This window comes from Crocuta crocuta, unplaced genomic scaffold (genome assembly GCF_008692635.1).
Source record: "Crocuta crocuta isolate KB4526 unplaced genomic scaffold, BGI_CrCroc_1.0 scaffold36, whole genome shotgun sequence".
Taxonomy (NCBI): Eukaryota; Metazoa; Chordata; class Mammalia; order Carnivora; family Hyaenidae; genus Crocuta; species Crocuta crocuta.
Genome location: NW_027532203.1, coordinates 18,636,390 through 18,663,944, shown reverse-complemented (window position 1 = coordinate 18,663,944; position 27,555 = coordinate 18,636,390). Strand labels below are relative to the sequence as shown.

General features: G+C 41.6%; 1 protein-coding gene across 1 annotated transcript in view; it reads right to left on the bottom strand.

The window, feature by feature from the left end:
• Positions 1–1,618: 1,618 nt before the first annotated feature.
• PSTPIP2 (proline-serine-threonine phosphatase interacting protein 2) overlaps positions 1,619–27,555 on the bottom strand; it is a 71,284-nt gene continuing 45,347 nt past the window's right edge. Inside the window, exons 3-14 of the mRNA XM_077777661.1 lie at positions 26,249–26,326; positions 23,726–23,760; positions 21,141–21,247; positions 16,679–16,741; positions 9,848–9,946; positions 9,238–9,283; positions 8,233–8,312; positions 5,525–5,623; positions 4,541–4,637; positions 4,342–4,423; positions 2,959–2,993; positions 1,619–1,676 (exon numbers count right to left, since the gene is read on the bottom strand). Coding sequence (XP_077633787.1) covers positions 1,627–1,676; positions 2,959–2,993; positions 4,342–4,423; positions 4,541–4,637; positions 5,525–5,623; positions 8,233–8,312; positions 9,238–9,283; positions 9,848–9,946; positions 16,679–16,741; positions 21,141–21,247; positions 23,726–23,760; positions 26,249–26,326 — 871 coding nt within the window. The 3' untranslated portion in view covers positions 1,619–1,626. The remainder of the gene's footprint in view (positions 1,677–2,958; positions 2,994–4,341; positions 4,424–4,540; positions 4,638–5,524; positions 5,624–8,232; positions 8,313–9,237; positions 9,284–9,847; positions 9,947–16,678; positions 16,742–21,140; positions 21,248–23,725; positions 23,761–26,248; positions 26,327–27,555) is intronic.

Genomic DNA, 27,555 nt, shown 5'->3' with positions numbered 1-27,555 from the left:
GACTCCAATTTGTGTGCAGGTCAGAAAGTTATGTATAGTTAGAGGCTGAGGTATTTTAGGTCTTCCATTTCCATTAGCTTTCACAGCAAAGTTGCTTAGATATTAAACACATTTATTAAGCAATTTAAGGACGTATGTTTCAATATAAGCACATACTAGCTGATCATTTCTATCTGATCAAAACAATATGGCTCTGTCCCATCTAGGTAATGGCCTACTAGTCACAGACACTTGTGTCTGGAAGACTGAAGATAACCAGTATTTGATGTGCTCACTTGAAGAACCTTTCAGTGTTATAGAGCACTGAAGGAAACCACCATGGAGCATTATTCAGACCTGTTTTGGGGGCAGCTGGATGGCTCAATCAGTCTAGCATCCAACTTTGGCTCAGGTCATGGTCTCGTGGCTTGTGAGTTTCAGCCCCACATCAGGCTCTGCGCTGTCAGCATGACTCTGCTTGGGATTCTTTCTCCCTCTCTGCCCCTCCCTCATCATCATTATCTCTCTCTCTCTCTCTCTCTTTCTCTCTCTCTCTCTCAAAAATAAATAAACATTAAAAAACAAAACTTGTTTTGTTTTCTAAATTGCAGTAACAGCAAACCAGGAAGGGTGGGAGAGAGGCAGGCACAGTTCCTGAATCCCCTGGACTCCTGTCACCCCTGGGAACATACTAAGATCAGGAATGTGCAAGAGGATCAACTCTTGGAAACAGTCTTTTACTAAAGAAGTAATGAAGTTTCACTGCAGACAAACTGGAAAACTAAGTAAACAAAAAAAAGAACTACTACTTGCCTGGGAATATATCCTCTCAAGCTGCTTCTTTGCTCATCTATCTGTATATTGTCATGTCCCCAGACACACCCGTTTGGATTAAAACATTTATACTTCACAGAGTTCCATTTAGTATTGCTGTTTTGGACTCGGAGGCATTCACTCACATTAGTGAAGGTGAAGATGGGCTCAGGACACGTTACAAGTGCCTGAGAGGCAAAGACAAGCACCATCTCGGCAGCGATGGCTGACCTCATACTTTTGCTCTAGGAATCCCTGTGGTTTGCTAGCTTGGAGCAGTCATGATCTGATACCGGATGACCCCTCTAATGCCCTCTGTGTGATAGGGGAGTGTGACAGTGTTTGCCTTGACTTTTCCCCTTTGGGGGATGGGGGAGTACACTAGAGGCTAAATTACTCAAACAGTGAGGATCATGTGAGTTGTGTGAGCATTGCCTTAAGTGAGCATCAATCATTCATAATTGATGAAGGGAAAATCTCCTCATTCAAGTAGGTATGGCATGGGCTCCAAGCCCCCGGCCATTACGGGACCCAGAGAGGCCATCCAGCAGGACCACACTGGGGGTCAGCCTGAGGCAAGGCCTTGCTGCCTGCAGTGGTGTCGTAAAGCTTCAACATGAGAGACTCTTGAATGCTGAGAATAAACTGAGGACTGATGGGTGTGGGAGGGAGGGGGGAGATGGGCATGGAGGGGGGCACCTGTGGGGATGAGCACTGGGTGTTCTATGGAAACCAACTTGACAATAAACTATTTGTTTAAAAAAAAAACACACAATCAATACTCTAAATGCAACTTGCAAATTACATGAAAATTAAAGGTTCTTACCACTGATGTTACTGATAGATCAGACTGTAGTTATCAACCAAAGAATAATCAGGGTCATCTGCAAGGGCAGAACAGAGCAACATTAAGCTAATACTGCTTAGTGGTAAGATTCTTAGTCCTTTTCAAATCAAGACCTTGCACTTTAAGATTCTAGTGACTGCCCTTTTGTAAAAAGAAACATACCTGCAAACCTACAAACGAAAGTCATGACTACACACGGAAGATTCATGCATACATTCTGGAAATCATCATGATTTCATTGCCCTTTTTCATCCATGTGCAGATAACAACACTTAGAGTAAAGCCATCTTCAAGGCTTAACCTAGATTTCAAGCTAAGACATAGGCAAAAATCAGTCCCACATTATCAGGTGGTAACTGTTTTATAAAAATAACATAACTTAGGGATGCCAAGGTGGCTCAGTCAGTTAAGCATCCAACTTCTGCTCAGGTCATGATCTCCCAGTTCATCGGGCTCTACTCTCAGCTCAGAGCCTGCTTCAGATCATCTGTTCCCTTCTCTCTCTGTACCTCCCCCACTCACATACTCTCTCTCATCCTCTAAAATAAATAAACATTTAAAATAAAATAAAACTTAACTCCTTATATTTTTACAAAATAGTATAATTTCAGCCCCTAAATTTCTTTTCAGTCACTGAAGTTTTATTAGGCCGCTACATGCAGCATAAGTTCCCTCTTCCCTTGAACATAGATAAGTAGACCTTTCTTTTACTCAAAATATGGATATTTGTTGAGCACCTACTATGTGCTCAGGACTGTGTTAGGTGCTATGGGTGATACAGGAGAAAACCAAGTACCTACCCTCAAGGATCTTATAATTATCCAAGGAATAAAATTAACAACAACAACAAGAAATGCTAAAATGTGTGGTTGTCCTAGAGGTATCATAGGAATTCTGATTTAAAAAGAGACCAGCGTGATGATAGACCCAGTTATGGTCAGTATACAGATATATACTATTAGGTTACATGTTTCTAGACATAACTTCTATCAGTTATGTTTCTGTGTAATCCAAAGGAAACTATACTTTTCTGCTCTGATGGTTCAAGTTGAAATAATCTCTTAGGTCAGACTGCCTTATAATAAGTTTCTTTTGGTACTCCAGGAACTGAATTCTCTTTGATAAGCTATAAAGTAAACCATTAATTACCAAAGTCCACTCTGTGACAAACAGTATTACATTAAGATCCTGTTACAGGCTCATTCTCTTGAGAATTTATTTCTATTTATTCCCCTTTCCCTTTATTTCATCATTCTAGCTATTTGACCTTAAAGAGAACCTGACATTAGCATTTTGAAAGATCTTTCTTGACATCATACCTGGTAAATTTTTAGGAACTGGGAGAGGTCCTCTCCTGTAGGAAATGAAAACCAAAGACTTTCAGATAAGTTCTTGTTAGTTTTCTAATTTTTGTCTTCACACCACAATCATATTGCACCTGAACCAGATCTAGTTTCTCTTCTGAAGAGTCAAGAGAAATTCAGATGAAGCAAAAGCCTGCAACACTGACCTACCAGAGTCTAGGCTGCTGACATACTATTATGCTGTTGAGCAGGACACACAGCAGTCAGGAAGCACAGAGCCCCATCCCTGCAACCCAAACAGGCAGGAGGAAAGTCTTTGCTGTGAGTGTGTGGTTTCTTGATCTCCTGGTACCTCAACATCTTCACACATAAGATGAAAAAGCCAAGCAGCTCCCGCCTCACTGGGAGGATGAAATGAGCTCATTCACATGACCTGTTCTGAAAGGTACCTGGCGTTCTTAAATATTGATGATGACCATGCAATTCTCCCTCAAATACTCCCTTCTCTTTTTAAAAACTGGAATGGAAATTCAACAGCTTAGATTTCAAGGTGACTGTGTGTGAAATAGAAGCTTCTCTTCTCTAGGGATTCTTTGGCAGGGGGTGGGGGGGGGACACACTCTTTCTGCAAAGGGTCAGACAGTAAACAATGTAGGCTCTGCTGGCCAGTCGGGCAGCTCTGTCACAACTCTGCTAACTCTAATGCCAAAGTAGCCACAGAAAAAATGTAAACAGATGAGCGTGACCAGGTTCTTATAAAACTTTATATGAACACTGACACCCGAACTTCCTATCATTTTCATATGTCATAAAATAGTATCCTTTGTTTTTTCAGCCACTTATAAAAACCATTCTTTACTCTTGGGTCCTACCAAAACAGGTAGGTCAGTTGACTCACGGGGGGCCAGAGTCCTGCTTTCCACATGCTATACAAAAAGTATAGGATTCATGTGTGAGTCATAATAATCACACTCAAACATGATAGAGTCCTACTTAAACTATGACTGGTAAAATCCACTTAACATTTGTCCTAAAAATGTTACTTCTCCAAATCTAGCAACCTTACTTAAGCAAATGCAGTGGTAGATATATTCCAATACCTCTTAGAACACTAATGATAACAACATTTATTAAAAGTATTTTCTTCAGGGTGCCTGGGTGGCTCAGTCAGTTAACTGTCCAGCTTCAGCTCAGGTCATGATCTCACAGTTCATGAGTTTGAGCCCACATTGGGCTCTGTGTTGACAGCTCAGAGCCTGGAGCCTGCTTCGAACTCCATGGCTCCCTCTCTCTCTGCCCCTTCCCTGCTCACATTCTGTTTCCCTCTCTCTCAAAAATAAATAAACATTTAAAAAATTTTAAGTATTTTTCTTCATGTGAAAGGTAGGTGGTTATTACCTTGGTAAGCTGGGCCCTGGAGACTTTCCCTGTGGGGTTGTATTCTTCTGGGGGGAGTAGAAATTCTCATACACAATGGGTGCTAGGGGAATCAAGAAACAAAATATTAAGATGCTAGTGTCTTCCATTCTCAATGACATGTGCACAAAAGGCTAGCAGAATTGCTTTAAAAAATGCCCAGCCCCACCACTCCATTCACCTGGTGGAGTCTGGCCAGTTTTTTGCTGGTTCACAAAGTACTCAATGTCCTTCTCAATGCTGCATACCTCTAAGCTCTTACGGACTTCTTCATACATCTGACAAAAAGAAAATAAATCGTGCATACAGGTATGTCTGTGAATAATTGTGGCACAGATTATTAAAACAGGTTTGATGAATGGCTGACTCTTCCAAATTTTGCTTTGAAAAGAAAAAGAGACATTCCCAAGTCTCAGACTCCCTATATAAAGGGATTTCTCTGATGCATATCTGCTATTAAAATTGTTTTAAAGATGACAAGAAATGTGTCTCTGTGGCTGCATAAAAACCTTTGCAGAAAGATTTGTTTTTAGTACTGATGGGACAAAGAAAATAGAGACCAATACCAAAGCCACAAACAAATGCAAAAATGAATTAACTTGGAAAAAAGCTCCTCTGGTCAATTCCATAGGTGTTCTAAGTGTTTAATTTTTCTACTAAAGTGAACGTCCCATCCAAGTGAGGGTGGCTATTTCTTAGCAAAGAAGGTTGTGATAATTTGATTCTACCCTCTGAGGTCTAAGAACCCCATGAGGATTCCTGTGCACAAGTTAAACCCGGATATTGGCTCTGGGAATGCTGCTGAAGTAAATCTTGAGCCCTGGCATGACCATTAGCCTGGGCATATGGGTCAGTCTCCTAGTGCTTGGTGATGTCCCAGAGTGACCCTCTGTATGACATCTCTGTCTTCCATAAATTAAACTAGATTGGGTCTCCCTTCTCTGCTCTCCTGCCCTAACTCTGAAATCCTTAAAGAGAAAGTCATGGTAGCAAAGCAGATCAGGAGTCAGGCAGTTAGGTGTTTATTTGGATCTTTCTATCAACTCACTGTGTAGGCTTGGGCAAGTCACTGTACCTCTCTGGGCCTCAAATGAGGAGGGTGGACTAATAAATGCCTATGGTTCCTTCCACTCTAATGAATCCTCTGTGGATGTTTCTGACTTACGTCATCGCTTGTGACACATTGTTGTGACAGCTGATTCACGTGTAACCACAATGCATTCCGAAAGAATTTAATTCGTTCACATTCTTGAGCTTCAAACATCTGCGGAAACATAACACATGTCTGTACATATACAGAGAAAGGTGATATTTGTCTAGACTGGCTATGACTTAAGAAACAATTTCAACCCTCATTATCTGTAAGCCTATTGTCCCATTTAAGATATTCCCCCTGCTACCAAGGAAACTCATAAACTCTTACCACAGGCAAAGAATGCAAAGAGTATTCTAATATAGTATTAACACAAACAGGATTGGATATAGTTCTGAAGGTACTGATGAGCCCAGATGCCAAGGTTCTAACCTGAACTCCAGCTAACCTTTCCAACTGCCTGTTGGGTATCTCCCTGTGGGCAGCTTGCCAGAGCCTCACAGTCAGATTCCCCTATGACTGAATTCAATTGGCAGGATGGATGTAATCACGGAAGTTCAGGAGAGCGTGGGGGAACCTGCACTTCCATCTCCGTTTATGTTAGAAGTTTTCTTTTATAAAAAAAGTTTTTTAAAAAAGACACTGCCTGAACGATAGCTTCTTGTACATAAGCAAGTATCAATTTTTGGAAAATCAAGCTATTATTCTATAAAGTGGATGCTATTCAACAGCGGATGTTACATATTAATGTATTTTTTAAAGGTTGAATATAACACCATTACATTTTAAAACTTTTTATAATGTAAATCTTCAAACATAGACAAGAATAGAGAAAATGGTATAATGAAAGTGCATGTACCCATCAGCAGATTAAACATTTGTCAACTCACAACCGATTCTGTTTTATGATATCCCTACCAACTTATCTACTCCCTAGAGTATTTTGAAGTAAATACATTATTTTACCTGCAAACCTTTTAGTATTTATATGTAGCATATGTTTTAGTATTTATTTAGTGTTTAGTATTTAATATATTTAGTATTTAGCATACTTAGTATATTAGTATATGTAGTGTTTCTTATATTTTCTTTTTATGTAGCATATAAATAGTAGATTTCACATTATTTTTATTATAGAATACTTTGCATACACAGAATCATAGAGAGCAATATAACGAATACCCACATACTGACCACCTTGCTTGGTCCACAAGTTTGGCCATATTTGCCCTAGATTCTGTTTAAGCACCTTATATGCTTTCTCCAGTCTCGATCCCCTTTCTCCTTCCCCATGGATAACCATTCTCCTAAATTTTATCATTCCCATGCAGGCTTTTATAATATTTATGTGTCTGTAAAAATGTATCTGATATTGCTTTGTATGTTTTTAAACCTTAAAAAGAGGGACTTATTCTAGGCTTTCCCATGAGCGTGGAATTAAAAATGTAAAGCAGAAAAGAGTGTTTTAGGAAGGGGATAGTGGCCTCCAGTGTTAGATAGTAGAAACAGGCCAAATAAGATCAGGAGCTGCAGAGGCCTGCTGGACCTCACACCATGGAGATCTCTGGTTCCTCAGCAGGCAGCGGCGGGGGCGACAGACCCCAGACGCAGCAGGCTGGGACAGGCAGAGGCAATGAGGATGTGAAGACAACTCCTTCAAGAAGCCTGGCTGTGAAAAGAGGAGAGGGTAGCAGAGAGAAGCAACAGCCAGTAGGTTCTAACACCAAGAATGAGCTGAGTAGTACAAATGACTATATAGGAAGTTCACAGTGAAGGGAGTTTTGCACGGGCATAAAGCAAAGACAGCTGGATGATGGGCTCTTGAGCCCAGGTGGCAGGACAGGATCTTGATAAGGTGGGAGCAGCCCCTTTTCAATTAACAGGAGAAAAGGAGGGGAGGGGAGTGTAGATCATCAGTTCTCAGGCTTGAATTTGGACCAGAGGACTTATAAACACAGGACTGCACCTACTTCAGCAGCTGGTCTGAGAATTTGCATCTCTATCAAATTCCCAGATGATGCTGATGCTACAGGTCCTGGGACTTCACTTTGAGGACCACTGGTAAGAAAAACTATAGACAGGCTGAAAGAAACTTGAGGAAGTTTCTAAGTTATGTCTTTATTGTCTCTGGGAAATTGTAGGTAAGGTCACGTGCTAAAAATGGAGTGAGGAGGTAATGGTGAAATCAAAGGTGTAAGGAGAGTAAAAACTTCCCTTTTTTAATGTTTATTTATTTTTGAGAGTGCCAGCAGGGGAGGGGCAAGGAGAGGGGACAGAGGATCCGAAGTGGGCTCTGCGCTGACAACAGAAAGCCCAATGCAGGGCTGGAACTCTCGAACCTAGAGGTCATGACCTGAGCCGAAGTCAGCCGCTCAACCAACTGAGCCACCCAGGTGCCTGAGTGAAAACTTCTAGTTCACTTTCTGTCTATCACCTTGCATTCTTCTCACTGGATAGCAAGTTCAGGCAAGGCTCTTGAAAAATAATCACTTAATCAGCCATGAACTGATTCAGCTATTTCATGTTTTCAGTAACTAAACATTAGAGGAAGTCCTTGAACAGAGTCGGACACATTGGTCAGGACTGGGATGGGCAGAAAAACGAGATTTGGAGGAAAACATTCCGGTACCTTCCATCTTACACTTACATTTCTGATTTTTAAATTTGGCCTGAAGCATTTCTCTGAGAACTGGGGCCCTGTAATAAGGTGGTGCATCTCTGGCAAAGTGGGCTACCCAATTTCTCAGAGGAAGACCCATCCCCTCCCAAGCAGCCGGTACCTCGCAGGCCTTGATGTGCTCGCTCTGCCAGTCTTCGCGGACTTTGTCCAGAAGGTTGATGTGCATCATGTACGCCTTGTCTGCAGTGGAGGGCAAGGGCCTGGATTCAGAAATCAGGCAGGTGCGCGCCGCGCAGAACTACTGCCCAGCTCACCCCAGATGGCAGACGGCACTCGCCAGAGTCACACTTAGCTCACAAGACCCCACGGAGCTCTGAACAATGGGAGGCCATATCCATCTCTCCCTCTCATAACATCTTTGTAAAATAAACACTTTCTTTTTAGACATTAAACCAAGTCAATTAGCAAGAAATGGGTCAAAGGGGAAGAAAAAAAAAAGGAAATGCTTCAAGGAAGGAGAAAGAATGTTGACAGGAACTTCAGCCAGGGTTCTCTTTGGCTAATTCAACCTCAATAGTTTCCACCCATTTCCATTTTCAGGAAAATTATTCAGTGAGAGGTACAGAGAACTATCAAGTTACTTTGGCTTTGGATTTAGAGATTTCTTAAGTAACCATGGTCATGAGAGCCTTGTCTCCTGCAGGGTACTCTGGGATTAGAAGGCTCTGCAAACACCTGGCTTGGATCCCAGACTTCATCCATGACAAGGCCTCGAAACATGGCTGTTTCCTTCATAGTAGATAAGACTTATCAGGGCTGAAATGGGTTTTTTAGACAGATGTTCCTAATAAATCAGAGTGAGCATCTGATTACAAAGCAGCTGTCACATGACCACTGCCCCACCCCCACCCCCCCATTCAATTACAAGGCCCAAGACCTAAGCAGACAGTGACCAGAACCTAATGGCTCACTTTCCCATGTCCTAATATACCTTATCTCCCTCCCTGTCCTCCCTTCCTCCCTTCTTCCCTCCTGATATTTTGTTAATCCCGCTGTCTGTCCATCATTCTTATATGATATATAAAAATACCTTTCCAGACAGATTCAGTATAATGTCAGCCCCCTCCCCACAAGTTTCCCCCATCCCTGGGAGCAGCCCCCTCACCTGAGTCTTCGACTGCAGTCTTCGAAGTTGCCAGTTTCACGAAAAGCTGTGAGGACACACAAAGAACGAGAGAGATGAAGAGTGCTGGGTGGAGCTCCCCCAGGCAAAACAGACTTGAAAGCAATGGCTGTGAAGAGATCCGTGTAATCCTCATCTTACCTGTGTTTCTCTCAGCAAATCATTCAACTTGCCCTCTAATGTTACCATTGGAAAAGGCCATCAAGCATCTTGCCCTACGGTTTCCTAAAGACACACCCCTGCTCTCTGGTTGCGGACAATCTTCAGCAGATTCCATGGCATGGACAATGCAACCAAGCAGGAGGTGGCCTGCCTACAAAGAATACTTCAGTTTCGTAGAAAGATGAAAAAACCAAAATCCTCTCCCCTACTTCCTATCACCCCACTCCCTTCCCCATGGCCGTGCTTCTCCAGCTCCTTTCGAACCCCAAAACTGTGACAAGGGACATTTGGGGTCAGAGGATCCTGACAGCCCAAAGCAAGATATTGCCAGGGACTCAGGATGCAGGTCTTTTTCATTAACATTAGTAATTGGCTTTAGGTTCAAATATACAACGCTCAGATTTTTCAGGCTGTCGGCTCGCACAGGTACCTTTTCCTGCTGCTTTGGGTTCACTGTGTTGGCGCTCCGATGGACAGCCTGTTCTGCTTCATCTTTGTCTCGGCATTTCAGCACATAGGTCTTCTTTGCCTTTGTTGTTATGCATCAAAAGAGGAGCAAAACAGGTAAGAAGAATGTGAGTCAGCAAAGCAGCAGCCCCAGGCCACTGAGTCCAGCAAAGGACAGGGCGATCTGGTTAGCGCCGTGATCACTGCTAGATGGTGGGCACCCCAGCAGCAAAGGCTCTTGCTTATCTATGTGTGGAAGGGCTCTCTAGCCCTTTTCCAAACTACGCATGTGGTGGCAACCCGATCAAGGAAGTAATAACTCCAATTCGGCAAACACGAAGTAAAAACCCGTTTAAAAACTGACTGGAACAAAAGATGGGATTTGAAATACACAAAATCAAAATATGTATGTAACTATAAGGTGTATAATCTAGGGGCGCCTGGGTGGCTCCGCACCTTAAGCGGCCGACTTTGGCTCAGGTGATGATCTTGTGGTCCATGGGTTCGAGCCCTACGTCAGGCTCTGTGCTGACAGCTCAGAGCCTGAAGCCTGCTTTGGATTCTGTGTCTCCCTCTCTCATTGCCCCTTCCCCACTCATGTTCTGGGTTCTCTCTCTCTCTCTCTCTCTCAAAAATGAATACACATTAGAAAACAATTTTGAAGAAATATGTGTAATCTACCGTTTATGTAACATAACTCTCAGAACTTAGATGCAATCACTTGACATAGTAATTATAATTATGCTTCGACATTCTAATGTATCCACTGTAGCAGGTGACAAGGGCATGGATCCCATCAACTCTGTCACTCAAGAATAGCCATGCTCCTTTTTGATTTAAAGAAATCTGTTTTAGCTAGTTTACTTTTTTATTTTTATATTTTAAGTTTATTTTGAGAGAGAGAGCATGCATGGGAGGTGGGGAAAAGAGAGAGAGAGAGAGAGAAAGAGAGAGAGAGAGAGAGAGAGAGAGAGAATGAGAAGCAGGCTCCACACCAGCAGCACAGAGCCCGATGTGGGCTTGAACTAATGAACTATAAGATCATGACCTGAGCCGAAACCAAAGATCAGGCACTTAACCGAGTCTCCTAGGCGCCCCTGTTTTAACTAATTGAAAAGTAGACCCCGGGGGCACCTGGGTGGCTCAGTCGGTTAAGTGTCCAACTTCAGCTCAGGTCATGATCTCACAGTCCATGGGTTCAAGCCCCACGTCGGGCTCTGTGCTGACAGCTCAGAGCCTGGAGCCTGCTTCAGATTCTGTGTTTCCCTCTCTCTCTGACCCTCGCCTGCTCACACTGTCTCTCTTCTCTCTCACAAATAAATTTTAAAAACATTAAAAAAATTTTTTTAAAAAGTAGACCCTGGTCTATCCTATGCTATCATTACTACTATTAGTATGAAAACAGTTCTCAAACTATATAGTTAGCAAATCAAATAGTTTCCTGTTTCAACTACTGAAGTGAAGACTTAACTTGTTCAAACAAAGGAAAGCTGTGAGTCAGCTAATAAATAATAATGCTGATGCCCCCAAAACTGCCTAAGAATGAAGACTCCTTTGCAGAGATGGTTTGTGCTCATCAAATATTTCATGTGCGTTCTTGCATTTCTCGGCATCCTCTGTAACTCAGCTAAAGTTAACCTTCCAGTAAAAAACCATACCATTCTCTATATATGCTACACACACATACAAGTTTCATAATTTTTCAAAATTGTAAGCACATAAGATATTCATGAAACAATTTCTTTTGTAACAATATATAATAGACATTTCTCTATATCAAGCATGATCCTTATAGCTGAACATTTCAGTGATTGTAAATACACACACACAAACACACACACACACACACACACACATGCTATAACTTTAACTCTCTATCGGTGAATACTTATCTCGTTTCCCATTTTTTAAAACATAAAAATATTCTGATTTTGTTTTGGGTAGTATGAATTTATCTATATGGGTCAAATTCCTAGAAGTGTAATTGTTTGGTAAAAGAATATGTATATGTCCAACTTCCTTCCAAAATGACCACACCAGGGCCACCTGGGTGCTCAGTCAGTTAAGCGTCTGACTTCGGCTCAGGTCACGATCTCACGTTTGTGGGTTCGAGCCCTGCAACGGGCTCTGTGCTCAGCTCAGAGCCTGGAGCCTGCTTCAGATTCTGTGTCTCCCTCTCTCTCTGACCCTCCCCTGCTCATGCTGTCTCTCTCTTTCAGAAATAAATAAAAACATTAAAAAAAAAAATGACCATACCAACTGATACTCCCGCCAGTAGTATAGGGAATAAATTTCCTCACTCTTACCAACACCAACCTTGGACAGTATGCCTGAGTTTTTATATATCACAGGAGAAAATGTCAGAAAATAAATGAAATTGTTTTATTTGTATTTATTTCATGACCACTAAGGTGGTATGTCCTTTCTACTTCATGTCTTTTACCCGCTTTTCTATTGCAGCATTCTTTATTTTCAGTGGATTTTTGTTCAGTTTTTTAATGCTTATTTTATTTTTGAGAGAGAGAGACAGAGCACGAGTTGGGGAGGGGCAGAGAGAGAGGGAGACACAGAATCTGAAGCAGGCTCCAGGCTCTGAGCTGTCAGCACAGAGCCAGATGCAGGGCTTGAACCCATGAACCACGAGAGCATGACCTGGGGAGAAGTTGGATGCTCAACCAACTGAGCCACCCAGTCACCCCTTTTTCCATTGGTTTTTAAGAGCTCAGTCTATATCAGGACCACTATCCAGCTATCAGCTATATTTTTCAAATATATACAAATATTTTTCCCCATTTGTTATCTCTCTCGAAACCATGTATAAGATATTTTTCCTTTTGCTCTAAAGTAGTCTTAAATATTAATGTTGTCAGTCATCAATCTTCCTCTACCCTGCTTTATTTTTTAATATGCCATATTAAATATGTTTTCTCTGTTGCTACATATTCATAAAGGTCACATAACTAATCTTTCTCCACTTTTTTAATGTTTTATTTACTTCTGACAGACAGAGAGAGACAGCATGAGCAGGGGAGGGTCAAAGAGAGAGGGAGACACAGAATCTGAAGCAGGTTCCAGGCTCTGAGCTAGCTGTCAGCCCAGAGCCCGACACGGGGCCCAAACCCACAAACCATGAGATCATGACCTGAGTCAAAGTTGGATGCTTAACTGACAGAGCCACCCAGGTGCCCCTCTTTCTCCATTTTTTAGTCATTGAATAATTTATAATTTTCCTGACTTTAGGAGTGAATAAGTTCATGCCTTTACTTTTCGTTTTTAGGATGATTTCGTAAACATAGAGTCTTAGATTCTTAGTATAAGATTGAGGGGATATGATCACCTTATGGCTCTAAAAACATATCACAAAATATTTTTTTAAAGGTTATACATACAAGCTTCTGAGAAGATGGAAAGATGTAATTTTCCCTATTCCTCCACATAAGAACAATTACAAACCCTGGACATTCTGTATAAAACAAACATAAGACTCTGAAAGGTGGAGAGAAGGCAGACTGGCTGGCAACCCTGGTCTGAGAAGGGTGACCTACCAGTAAGTTCTCTCGGTTTTCTTTTTGCCTCATATGTCACAGACTGAGTGCCAAAGAAGCAGGCAACCAAAATGGCAATGAGTAAAAACAAGAAGTCCCAACAAAAACCTGCCCGCTCTAGTCATAAGACCAGAAAAGGGACAGGCTACCAGGAGAGAAACTTTTAGCAAATAACCATTCTACTGCAGCCAAGCACCACCTAAAAAAACTGAAGCCTCCCCCACCCACCACACATCCAGCAGAGGACAAATGGGAGTCTAGACTTCCACTCTCACCAAGCTATAATGAGATGCCCCACTTCCCTGCCAACATGGTGTCAGAGAAGGACAAATAGGGAACTGGAACCTCCATTCCTACTGGTAGGTAACAGCCCTACACATAATGCCGTGGAAACCATGTCAGCAGCCTGGAGTCCTGCCGCCCCTGCCTGGCAGTCACAGGTGTCCCCTGCCTGCTGGGCTGGTGTCAAGAGAAGGTCTAGTGGAGGGTCAGAACTTTAACTACTTCCCCGTAGTAACACGGCCACACTGACCCTGTGCTTTCAGTGGAAGCCAACAGGGGAAACCTGGATTAGTACCCCTATATAGGAGTAATGAGTCAAGGGACTTCACTGTCACCTGCTAGAGGTGTCAGAGTCATCCAGCTAAAACAGAATGTTTAAATAAGATCTAGAGTCATGTAACATAATACCTAAAATGTCCAAAACCAAATTACTATCACTAATCATACCAAGAACCAGGAAGATCTGAAACTGAATGGAGAAAAAAAGGGCCCTCAGGGGCACCTGGGTGGCTCAGTCGGCTAAGCGTACGACTTCAGCTCAGGTCATGATCTCACGGTTCATGGGTTCAAGCCTTGCGTCGGGCTCTGTGCTGACAGCTAGCTCAGAGCCTGGAACCTGCTTCAGATTCTCTCTCTGACCCTCCCCTGCTCACACTGCCTCTCTCTCTCTCTCTCTCTTTTGTGATTTTATAAATAAAATCATAAAAAAAAATTTAAAGGTCTCCAATAGATGCCAACATCAAGATTTCAGAGATTGTTAAAATTATCTGACAAAGATTTTAAAGGAGCCATCATAAAAATTCAATAAGCAATTATAAACACACTTAAATGAAAAAATAGATGATCTTGGCAAAGAAATAGAAAAACCCAGCAAATACATAAAAGTTATAAAGAAGAACCAAATGGAAATTACAGAACTAAATAAATACACTAATGGAGATTAAAAAACTCAATGGATGGGCTTCAGAATGGAAAAGATAGAAGAAAGAATCAGTGAAGTGGAAGATAGAGCAATAGAAATTACCTAATCTGAACAACAGAGAGAAAAATAGTCTGAAAAAATGCATAAATGGGACACGCAGGTGGATCAGTGGGTTAAGTGTCCAACTCTTGCTTTCAGCTCAGGTCATGATCTCACGATTCCGGAGATCGAGCCCTGCATGGGCTGTCAACATGGAGCCTGCTTGATATTCTCTCTTGCCCTCTCTCTCTGCCCCATCCGGCTCATTCTCTCTCTCCCTCTCTCAAGAAAACTGAACTTCAAAATAAATGCATAAAGCCTCATGGACCTTTGGGACCATAACAAAAGATCTCACACATTCATGTCCTTGCAATCCAAGGAAAGGAGGGTGAGCTGAAAAAGTACTTGAAGACATAACAGCTGAAAACTTCCCAAATCTGACAAAGGATATAAAACTACAGATTCAAGAAACTGATCAAACCCCAAACAAAATAAACCCAAAGAAATCTATGATAGGATACAAAGGTGAACTTCTGAAAACTAAAAAAACAAGCAAAAACAGAAAAATTTAAAAAGAAAGAAAGAAAACATCTTAAAACATAAATGACACTTCACTTTTTCCTGTAAGGAAAAACCTATAACCAGTAAAAACAGCCTTTGACACTGAAAGGGAAATCAAGACATTCTCAGATGAAGAAAAACTAAAAGTATTTGTCACTAGTAGACCATCCTGAATATGGCTAAGTCCTCTAAGCAAAGGAAACTATAGAAGAGGAAACTTTGGAACATCAGGAGGAAAAAAAGGACACAGCAAGAGAAAAATGAATTAATACAATAGTCTTCCCTTTTCTTGAGTTTTCTAAATAATTTTTCATAGGGGCACCTGGGTGTCTCAGTCAGTTAAGCATCCAACTTCGGCTCAGGTCATGATCTCGCGGTTCGTGGATTCAAGCTCCGCGTCAGGCTCTGTGCTGACAGCCAGCTCAGAGCCTGGAGCCTGCTTCAGATTCTGTGTCTCCCTCTCTCTCTGACCCTCCCCTGCTCACGCTGTCTCTCTCTCTCCTTCTCAGAAATAAATAAAACATTAAAAAAAATTTTTAATAAAAAAATTTTTGATAGTCGAAGCAAAACTTATAACACTAGCATGGCTCTGCAGGCAGGCAGAAGAGATAGTTAAGAAACTTGTATTTCACTAGGGCTTTCTGTTGAATTGTGAGAAGCCTCGCCCCAGATTACTCAAAACATAGAAGGTGTGGGAACATCCATGTATGGACCGATGTTATTTCTGTAATTACACTAACATCATTCCCTATTTCACAGTTGCTTTGGATGTGCCGTGCATCACAGAAAAAAAAAAAATGACGCAAAGCAGACTGCATGTGCCATCGACATTGGTGACATTTTCTTTTGTAACTGGGTTACCAGACACCATGTCACAGCCATAGAACATCATGATGATACTTCTGTACAAATATGGAATCATGGATGTTTCAGTAACAGAGGTCACTGTGTCCAGAGTGAACAGATTCAGGAAAGCTAGAGGGAGGGCCCTGTAATTTGTCTTAGCTCTGTCTTGTTTAGTGTTGTTGTGTTGTTTTTTTTAATAGATTACTTAAGGAAGGCTTTTACAGTTTTCAGATCTTGAAACAGGAAGGGCTCACTCAGTAAAATAGGTAAGAAACCAAGATTCAAAATAGTCACAGGGGGAAAAGCTCACATCCAACAAGGTAAATGGCATGTGGTATAGACGCTTTTGTGTCTTGACCTGAAATATTTAAATTGACTTGTAGACTTTCCCATGTTATCAGAAAGTCACCATCATTCTGTTTCGTCTCTCTTGTTCCATCCTTAGTCTTTCCAAGGCCTTAAAAAGAAGGAAAGTCAAACTTCTCAAGGTTGTTTTCCCAAGCCACTGCACCGATCCATATTATTATTTAAGTATTATTTTCAGGAATATGCTCATATACACCACAGGATTTCAGAAAATGTCACCATGGCAAAAAGAAGGCAATAAACTGAGACTCACATCCATAGTTTTCTTGAACTGTAAGTTCCTTTGTTTATGGGCAGCATCCATTATAAGCTCTGTCTGTGAAGAGAGGACAAGCACTATTAATAAAAACAAGTTACTGTTACTGCCAGCTTATCTTGAGGACTAGGTGTTCAACGTGGATTATCTCACTTAGTCCTCACACACCCAGAAGGTAGATGTGCTATTTATTATCCCCTTTTTACAAACAAGGAAACTGTAGCAGAGAGGCTAAACAAGCTGTCCAAGGTCTTCTGGCTGCTTAACGACAAGGCCCGTCCTTGAACTTGGGCAGCGACCATTGAGAATCATTGGTCATCCTTGGATCTGTCTCTTCAGTAAACTTGGAATCAAGAAACTTAGGTTTCAAAAAGAATTTTAAAACTTTTGTTAAGGCGCCACTCATATTTACTTATTCTGTAAGTCTATGTCAGCCCAATAAAATTAGGGACTCATAAATATTCACTCCTCCAGTAGCCATCAATAACACACCCTAAACCAGCAAGAAGCCCAGGCAGTATGCAGAGAAGAAATGTTTGTAGGACAGCCTAAAAAAGGTATTTTCCCCTTTATCCCAGCTAATCCAGGAAAGGTAAACTGCTCTGTTGAGTTCACATGGGAGCAGTGTCTTTGTTGTGGCTGTGATATTAACCCTTTCATTACTAAAAATAATGGTGCTAATATGTCTCAGACCTAATAGTAGTTGCCATTTATCAAGCATTATTATGTGCTAATCAGTTTTCATACATCACAACCACTGTGAGTACTCTTATCCCCATTTTCTTAATAGTAAACTGAGGTGGATTAATTTACCCAAGCAAGTAGTAGAGTTGGGATTTGGGCACAGCCTGACTCCTGTGCCCTTGTTCCTAATCATTACCCTAACCCACCATTATTCTTAGGATAGCTCTATACAACCAAATGGGTATACAAAAGACCAAGAGGTGCAATGATTCAAAATGAGCTATGGCATTGCTCTTGTGCAAAATGATACCATGCAAAATAATAATACTGAAAATGATGTTCAAGTGTGGTTTCTAAACTTCTTGTGGAGATTAAATTTTTGTCTGTTACGAACACAAACATGGTTGGATGGATTTTCAAGATATCTGGATGGAATGTCTGGGATGGTCTCACTTCAAATATAAGCTTTGTGGAATACATGAAATTCTGTTGGGGATCCCCAAGGGGCCTTCCAAGAACTGAACAGCCATCTTCCAGCCCAGCTGAAATTGAGGACTAAGATGTGGCCATGCATCTGCTAACAGTGAAGATACTGTAGACACAGAGAACAGACATGGGCCCCACATGCAGAGACTCCTAGGAAGGCCCTTGTCATCACAGACAGGAAGCTGTGCGGTTCACATGAGCACCTCCATTCCTCTGCCGGGAGGAGGAGCTGGGTTTATGTATTAATGGTCCCTGATTTCCTCAGGCTCCATGGAGCAGATCAGTCAGCAATGTTGGTCTATTCTGTGGTCCTTTCCAGTCCAAAAATATACATTGCCTTTCTTCCAGTTTGGGAGCTACCACTATTTCATAGTTTACAGCCCCAGCCAGGCTTCCTTATGTCCAACTTGTACATAACACCTGCTTCCAGCACCTCTCAGGCGGCTACAAAGTTCCATTAGCCAGAGCTTATCCCTTCATCTTCCTCTCTGCCTTCAAGGATCCCTGGCATCTGTATGTGAACAGGACCCTAGAGAGAGGTAGTCTGGCTCTAACCTGACAGGTGTGATCCCTGGGGCCCACGAGGTGATATTGCTCAAGGCCATTCAGTGACACCAAGTCCAACTCTGTTACCCCACTTTGATTCAAGTCTCCTCAAGTCTGTATTCACTTATAGAATGGCCTACTCTTGGCAGGTCTTGTAAGGCCAAACCCAGTGGAAATCTAATTGTCTCATTACTGATAACACAAAGTAGTACAAGAAGTATCACCCTCTGCTGTAGGTGGGGAGAAGCAAAAGGCAAGGGGAAAGGAAGAAAAGGTATATAAATGACTCCGATGGCCCTGCAGTAAATGATTGAAATAGCTGCTTAGTGGTCTGTCTGCATTCACACTGTTAAAGCTGTAAGCGTCACTCCGTGTAACCAAGGACATTCCTTTCTTTGGAGATTGCTCGCTACACAGGCAGAGCACCATTCTGCTGTGCTCAGCTCAGTATCAGCAGAGAGGGTAGAACAGGTAGAACAGAATGTGGGCACCAGAGGAGAGTGACTGAGCGTGTGCTGCCCCGTCAGCCTGGCACACTCTGGGCTAGGGAAGCAACCTCAGTACCCTAAAATGCCAAGCCTCCTGAAAGTGGCTCTTCCCCCAACCTTGCCAGCCCCCAGAGACGACAGTCTGTCTCTCATCAGCCTCACCTGTGCCGTCACTCATGCTGATGCTTGTCGTTTCAGGGTCTCCCCCCAGGAGCCCCTGCCCCATGTGAGGTGGCACCTTCATCTCCCCTACTATTTAAGGTTTATCACGCTTTATCATAATGACTATGTCACATCATTCTCTGACCATGCTCTATGCTCTGTGAGGGAAGAACGACCATGTCTGTATTGTTCACCACCTTTGGAAATCTAGCTGTCCAAGTGAGTAGTCCACCACTAACTTCTGAGCTATGTTACCTGCCCTTCCCCTTCCCCAGTTTGCGAAAAGGAACCAATGGTTTTCCTTGACAAGTGGAAATGGCACAATTTCCAGAAAGTGGAAGCCCAAAACATGCAGTGAAACTGAGAAGCTAGCATTGACACATTTTCTCCCAAAGTTTGATTTAAAAAAAAAAAAGGTATCTAAAAACAGAAGTGGTACAACCCAGAATTCACTGTGACATGAGTAACTAGAAATTTACTTACTAATGAACTTTAGACTTCTTCACGAAAGTTCAGAAGGCTTTTCGCTGCTGTAGAGAGCACATGGCAACGAACTAAGCACAGCCTCCTGTATTACAGAATACAGAACACAGTCTTCCAGCTATGAGAACTTGGTCTTTGTAACTTGTTAGGAGGGGAAGTTTCAGAAGCCTTGCAAAATGAACAAAACTCTCCCTGAAATGACCAAGGCTACCAAAGGCACTTGGAAACATGAGGAAATGACCTTATGCTCCTCTTACTAGAAATCACATGCATATAGACTCTTGTGTATTTTGCCTCTGAAAAATTGTTATTTCTCTAGGTAGGTGGGCAGTGCTGGCAATGTCAGGCCTAAACAGGTTGATTATCTAATGGGTGGGTATAATATACATATTATTTCTGCTCTAAAAAATTATTGAGGCCAGATGCATCTCTCAAACCTGATACATGAATTGTGAGTGTGTGTGAAACCACTGATCTTGTATTCCTTAAATATTAGTCTCCACCCTTTCTTCCTACAAAGAGGCATAGATGTAAGGCAGGCAGGATCTTAAGTCCGCCATCCACTCCAAATGCCAAACGTCACCAAGGAAGCTGGAATTAGACTCTGGCTTAGAACCATAGTCAGAGGTGCTAAGATTGGCATATGGGTAGACTCAGCCTTAACAGTTGGAGCTTTATTGGATACACACACTATAGACAATAACCTTCAGATGGTCAAGGGCCAGGATGAGAATGGATTTCCAAAAAGTTCATGCAAGTCTGTCTGGGGATACCTGGGTGGAAATCTTTGGGCACCAAATAGAGAAAAGCTGGCCCCCCATGTGAAGCTGTGGTTCCAAACTTGTAGACCAGATGTAAAAAAGGAGATATTCTAGAAGAGCTCTCATTGGCTGTCAGACCAACTTGAATGTATAAGTCATTTAGCAACAAAACAGAAGGGAGTCAGAATGGTGGCTGGTCTCTTCTGAAGAACACTTTACTACTATAAATCTGGACTTCTTTTCTTGATCCTTCTAACTTCTCAGACATTTGCCAGTTTTATTAACATTTGTTACTCCCATCTCCTTCCATGTAGTTGAACAGAGTAAATCCCATCAATGAAAAACAGCCTATGCACATCTGCTTTGAAGACAAAAAGGACTTGGCTTTTCCCCTCAGTTTCCCAATTTGTAAAACAGGTTGAACCACATGGTCTCTGGGAGAATGTGGGTCTTCTCTACACCCTACCCTTCTCTTACTGACTTGTCAAGGAGGAGGAGTGTGGTCTGGGAGCTCACCAGGTTACATGCCCTAGACTCTACCGAAGACAAAGGGTTTCCCCTTGCCAGTCATAGTCTGAATAGTGGCAGCAGATATGAAAAGAAGAAGAAGACAGCCAGACCCATAAATCCTACAAGAATTCGGAGAGAGCTGGCCTGGGTGCAAATGGGCACAGAGACAGAACCATCTAGTTGGGTCTCCACATGGTTTCCCAATAAATAATCTCATAGTTTAAAAGAGGAGCATGGCTGCATGAAGGCAGGTGTGAGCCAAGGAGTTTGGGGAAAAAAACAAGCCTGGAGTTTTCTGCCATGGGAAAAGCAACATCTTAACATATATGCAAATCCAACCTTTTTCCGTTGTAGCTTTTGCTTTTCCCTGAATTCTTCCATCTTTCTGGCCTCTTCTCTTAGAGTCTGGGCAAGCTGAATGTGACATTGTGCCACATTGTCTACCTCTGCAAAAAGATTAAAAAAAAAAAAGTAATAAATAAGATCTATGTATGTCTGGATTGAAATCTACAAAAACCACACAAAACTTATTTATGGAATACCGGAGCAAGTGGTAAGATTAACCTACTTCACTTGGTCACCAACGTTTATCAACTCCCTCCATTTGCCCTGCCTTGCCCTGGCCACCAAGACGAAGGCTAGCAAATCTTTACCTTAACCTCCGACCACTAACTGTTACTAACCTAGTAACAGGCCAAGGCCCCAGCTCATGGAGCTTACATGCTGAAAGACATCACTAAACCCACTACAATTTCAAATTCAATACTTATTTCTCATTAGATGACTCTAATAGTCATTTCTATCTCTAACATTTTCTAAGCCTGAGCATTTGTAAGAAAGGTCACACACAAAAATTATGGCTATCAATGGTTATTTCTAGACAGAAAGATTATTGGTGAGTTTTCCCTTATTTTCTAAGATCTTTGCAATGATCATGGTTTACCTTTGTAACAGAAAAAAAAATTCTTACTTTACTCGTTTTAAGAAAACAAATTGAAGCATGACTTTAAGTCTAGAAATACTGACAGATCTGACCTAAGAAAACAATTTAAACTTGTGTGTGTCAAAATAACCTTGAACAAGGTTCAAAGATACATGACAAATTGAAAAAATATTAGCAATTTATGTAAAGGAATAAACCACTATATTAAAAGAGTTTTCACAAATCAATGTATATATACATATATATTTTCCAGTATAAAAAATTGGTCAAAGAACATGGTGTTTTTTAAGAGATTGGCTAAATAGCTAATAAACATTTGAAAATGTATTCAACTTTAAAGCTATTGGAAAAACTGCAAAACCTTAACCCCCAGAAATGTATAATTTTTACTTTTCAGTTGGGGAAAATTTTTAAAGTGTGAAAATTCTTCATATTGGCAAATATGTGGAAAAATAGCACTTTTGGTAGGAGAGAAATCAATACAACCTTTCTGGAGGAGGTCTGGCATTTTTTATAAGATCAAAACTTTCAAATGTGAAAGAATGAGGCAGATCTCTAGGAACTGAAATGGAAAGATGCTTAGATAATATTATTAAGAAAAAAAATTGTAGGAGACAGGTATAGTATTATCTCATACAGAAACTCACATCTATGTGGGTGTGCCTACAATTTAAGAGAGAATTGTAAATGTGTAGGAAAAGCCTGGAGAGATATATCCCAAACTCCTAGTGTGACAAAATCACTGATATTTTCATTTTAAAAATGATTTTAAAACATATGCTCTGCCTTCAGCCACAGATTCTGAACCACTGTCATGGTATCATCTTATTTATTTATATGAATTGATCCATTTACATATGTTTAATTTCATAAAAATATCTGGAGTCACATTCACCAATAACTGCTTATCACTAGGAAATCAATGTTTAGGTATTTACTATCTTCTTGATAGTTGTGTCACTTGAGTTTTTAAGATAAATATATTTTTTTAATAAGAAGGAAATAAAACCATTGTCGGGGGCGGAAGTAAGTCAAGTAATAGCAAGTACGTAGGCTTAGGAATCCCAGTCTACACAGAAGCTCTCTTGGACCCATGGTTAGCCTTGCAGGGCATATAAAAAACATGAAACAAACATTTCTACCTTTAGAAATGTATTCATTAGTGAGTTCAAGAGGGAAGAGACACCTTCCATGGAAAGGTTAAGATGAATATCTGTTTAGCTAACATTTACAAACGTCTAGAACCAGTCAACTAGCTACAGAAACACTTTAAGCACATATCGTACATATGACACCAGGTTAAAATCCTTAGCTTGAAAGCAGCAAGTACTGTTGAAAAACAGAAAGCCTTAAAGGCAGTTTCTGACTACCAGGACTGGGGACTATTAGAACTGAACAGGAGGGTGCCTGGCTGGCTCAGTTGGTAGAACATGCAACTCTTGATCTCAGAACCGTCAGTCTGAACCCCATGTTATGTGTACCAATTACTTTAAAAAGGAGCACCTGGGTGGCTCAATCAGTTAAGTGTCTGACTCTTGCTTTCAACTCAGGTCATAATCTCACAGTTCGTGAATTCAAGCCCCACATTGGGCTCTGCACTGACAGTGCGGAGCCTGCTTGGGATTCTCTCTCTCCCTCTCTCTCTGCCCCTCCCCTGCTCTCTCTCTCTCTCAAAAAATAAATAAACTAATTAAAATTTTTAATAAATTAATAAAAAAAGACCTGGACAGGAGCCTTTGAAGATCAAATTGTGAGGGCCTCGGCCTGGATTTCAAGTGTGAGAACCCCTCCTCAAACTAAGTCAAATCACATCATGATGTGAGAGTGTGGAAGGTAGGCTCTCCAGCTCATTTCAACTTTGCAGAGCTACTTCTCCCCTTGGGAGCTGCTCTAACTTTTTTCCACCCAGTTTGATGGCTGTTCAAATTAAAACCCACAGAACTGGCCAAGGGCAGCAAACATAGTTTAAAGAATCACTTACGCTTCTTGAAGACCTCAAGGGCCTGCTTCAGAGTGCTGAAAAACAAGTACATATATAACTTCAGTTCTGGAAATTGTTGTACAATCCTTTTTTTTTTTTTAAGTTTATTTATTTATTTTGAGACAGAGACAGTACAAGTGGGGGAGGGGCAGAGAGAAGGAGACAGAGAATCCCAAGCAGGCTCCATGCTGCCAGCAAGGAGCCTAATACGGGGCTTGAGCCCACAAAACCATGGGATCATGACCTGAGCTGAAACCAAGAGTCGGACACTTAACCAGCTGAGCCCCCCCTAGGAACCCCTGTACAATTTTATTATAATGTCATTGCCTGCTTCTCTCTGCCCAAGTGTCATGTCCTGTAAACTCATCTCTGCATGTAAGCTTGGGAAGGCAGCAAAGGATCAAGATTTCTTAAAGTCCAGTTTTCCTCTTTCTTGCTCTCTCAATCCCAGGCAAAGCATTATAAATTCTTTACTGTCCACCTGGGTAGAGCAAGACGCCCAAATTCCTTATGTTTCATTTCCCCCAATGATTATATAGGAATTATGATCACTTTCTGATAAGAATACCAGTCCTTCTTTAAAGTGTGATAATTAGAGGGGCACCTGGGTGGCTCAGTCAGTTAAGCGTCTGACTTCAGCTCATGATCTCACGGTCTGTTAGTTCGAGCTCTGTGTCGGGCTCTGTGCTGACAGCTCCGAGACTGGAGCCTGCTTCAGATTCTGTATCTCTGTCTCTCTCTGTCCCTCTGCCACTTGCGCTCTGTCTCTCTCTGTCTTTCAAAAGTAAATAAAATGTAAAACAATTTTTAAAAACAACTTAAAAATAATAAAATACAAATATAAATAAATAAATTATATTATATTATAATATAAAATCTGTCCCATTAAAGTGCCTAGAAACGGTGACATCTCTGTGACAATGACCAATGCTAGAACTCAGGGTTTCATCTCTACATACAATTAATCACTAAAAGGAACCAAGTACTCTTGGAGAATATTCCAGGTTTAAATTTAAAATGTTCCAACTTAAACATTTTCACAAAAAAAAAAAACATGTTAAGAAAATATGGCAAACATGAATAATTATTAAATCTAGATGATTTGGGTATACAGCCATTCTTTATGTTTGTCTTTTTACCTTTCACTGATTTATGTATTTAAGTAAATACATAAAATATAGTAAAATATAGTATAATCAACGAATTTTTCTTGTCCCAATGTCTGATATCAGGGGGTAACACATTTTTTAGGCTTATATAACTATTAATATTTAAAATCGTTTTCAATGTTTCTTTTCTATAAACCAGCACATTTCTGGAGTGGGGTGTGTGTGAGTGTGTGCGTATATGTGTGTGTGTTAGAAGCAAGAGAAGAGGAAGGTCATGTCTTATTTTCCCCCATTAGGACCCCTGCTAGGACACAGACCCCAGGGCATCTAGGCGGTCGTCTATAGCACAGCCCAAGCAGGATGCAAGTCAGTATGGATGTGATTAGGTCTGCAAAAGCCTGTAAAGTCTACCTGAGACTATTTCTCCCAAGCCTCCCTCAACATGCTTATTTTGGAGAAGGAATCTAGAAATTTCCATATGAGTAGGATGGGCTACGAAATTTGTGAGGTCCACCACACAATGAAAATGTGGGACCCCTTGTTTATAAATTAAGAATTTCAAACTGGTGGGGCGCCTGGGTGNCAAACTGGGGATAGCAAAGAGCACCAAACCCATTGTGAAGCCCTTCAAAGTGTAGGCTCCTGTATGACTGCCCATGAAGCCAGCCCTGTAGATGAGAGGGAGTGTGTTCCTAAGGCAGACACCATGTCGGGGCCATCCCTGTAGTCAGTGAGGGACAGAAGAATATGTACAGAAACCTCTCATCAGTGGTGAGAACTATAAAATCATACAGACAATCTCTCAGAGCTATCACAAAGTGTGGGGTGTGTGTGTGTGTGTGTGTGTGTGTGTTTGTGTGTGTGTGTAAGCCCCTCTGTTAAATGTCTGATACAAAATCATATATAATATAATCCTACCTATGAAAAAGTATACATAGGGGTGCCTGGGTGGCTCAGTCAGTTAAGCGTTTGACTTCGGCTCAGGTTATAATCACATGGTTCGTGGGTTCGAGCCCTGTGTTGGGCTCTGTACTGATGGCTAGCTCAAAGCCTAGAGCCTACTTCAGATTCTGTATCTCCCTCTCTCTCTCTCTGACCCTCCCCTGCTCATGCTCTCTCTCTCTCTCTCTCAGAAATAAATAAAACATTAAAAAAAATTTTTTTAATTATACATAGAAAAAGACTTCAAAGAAAATCTAGAACATTTTACTAATGGGCTGTGGCTTTGCAGTTCATTTTAGCCTTCTTTCTATTTTTCTAGATTTTTAAGAACTCGAAATAAGTAATAAAACAACAGTTAAAAACTGTTTTCATGCGACACACTTCACCCTGCTGGCCAGCTCTGTCTGCTGAAGGGCTGGGGCTCCTGGCATTACTGGTCAATGTGGAAACAGGAAAGAAGCGTGGTACCTACTTGATCTCCAACTGTCCACATGGCTTCTTCCTGGAGAGATTTAGCAGGTCTTTGCCATATTTCTCTTCAATTGATGCCCTAAAGGGAACATAACACAGAGCTCTGAGTCTTTCTCCAGACTGATTCTTAGTTAAAACGCATGGCACTCCCCTGGAGGGAAAAATTGCACTTCTGAAAGGGAGAAGCTCAGATATAATGGCATTCTCTAAAATGCAAAACTCCCGCAAAACTCCCTCTACATGTGAGGGGAAATTGTGAGAAGACGGATGGACTTCCTGTCACAGTCGCCAGGATGGCCGTCACATCTTGGCAAAACCCAACATGGCCCCCTGACCGGCACAGGCCAGCGCATTACAGACTAACTATTCAAAACTATGACCCAAGGATTAATTTGCCAAAAATGTATTTTTATTCATATATATTTTTAAAGTGGAGTAAGAGATAATTCCACTAAATGCTGCACTCCTGAGGCCCACCCCTCTTCCCATGTTCTCGAAGAGTATCCTTTTTACCACTCTACATAGTTCCTCATTCACAATCAAATCAATGTTTTATGATTTTTTTGTTTTGGTTTGGTTTGGTTTTTTTGAGTGAGAGAGAGAGAGAGCATGAGCAGAGGAGGGGCAGAGAGATGGGGGACAGAGGATCTGAAGCAGGCTCTGTGCTGACAGCAGGAAGCCCAATGCAGGGCTCGAACTCATGAACTGTGAGATCATGACCTGGGCCGAAGTCGGACGCTTAACTGACTGAGCCAATTCAAAAACACAACTAAACTGCAGCAAAGAGAGGAGAATTTCAGAATATAAACTCTGCAGTTGGCAGGTCTCACAAAAACAACTAATCATTACTTGGTGTAGCATGGTCTAAGGCGCCAAATAACCCCTTTCCCTACCACTCAAGGTGACCCAGGTACTGTACCAGGTATAAAGAAGAGGGTTCCAGGGACCAATTTTCCTAGGTTTGAAAGCAGATCTACCCTGGGGCGCCTGGGTGGCTCATTCGGTTAAGCAGCCGACTTCGGCTCAGGTCATGAGCTCGTGGTTCGTGGGTTCGAGCCCCATGTCGGGTTCTGTGAAGGCAGCTCAGAGCCTGGAGCCTATTTCTGATTCCGTGTCTCCCTCTCTCTTTGCCCCTCCCCCTCTCATGCTCTGTCTCTGTCTCAAAAATAAATAAACTAAAATATTTTTTTAAAAAAAGAAAGCATCTCTATCCTTTATTGGCTGTCTGACCTTAGGCAAGTGACATAACCCCTCTGAACCACAGGCACCCCACAACACCTACCAGAGCAAGAAGAAAGGCCAGGCAAC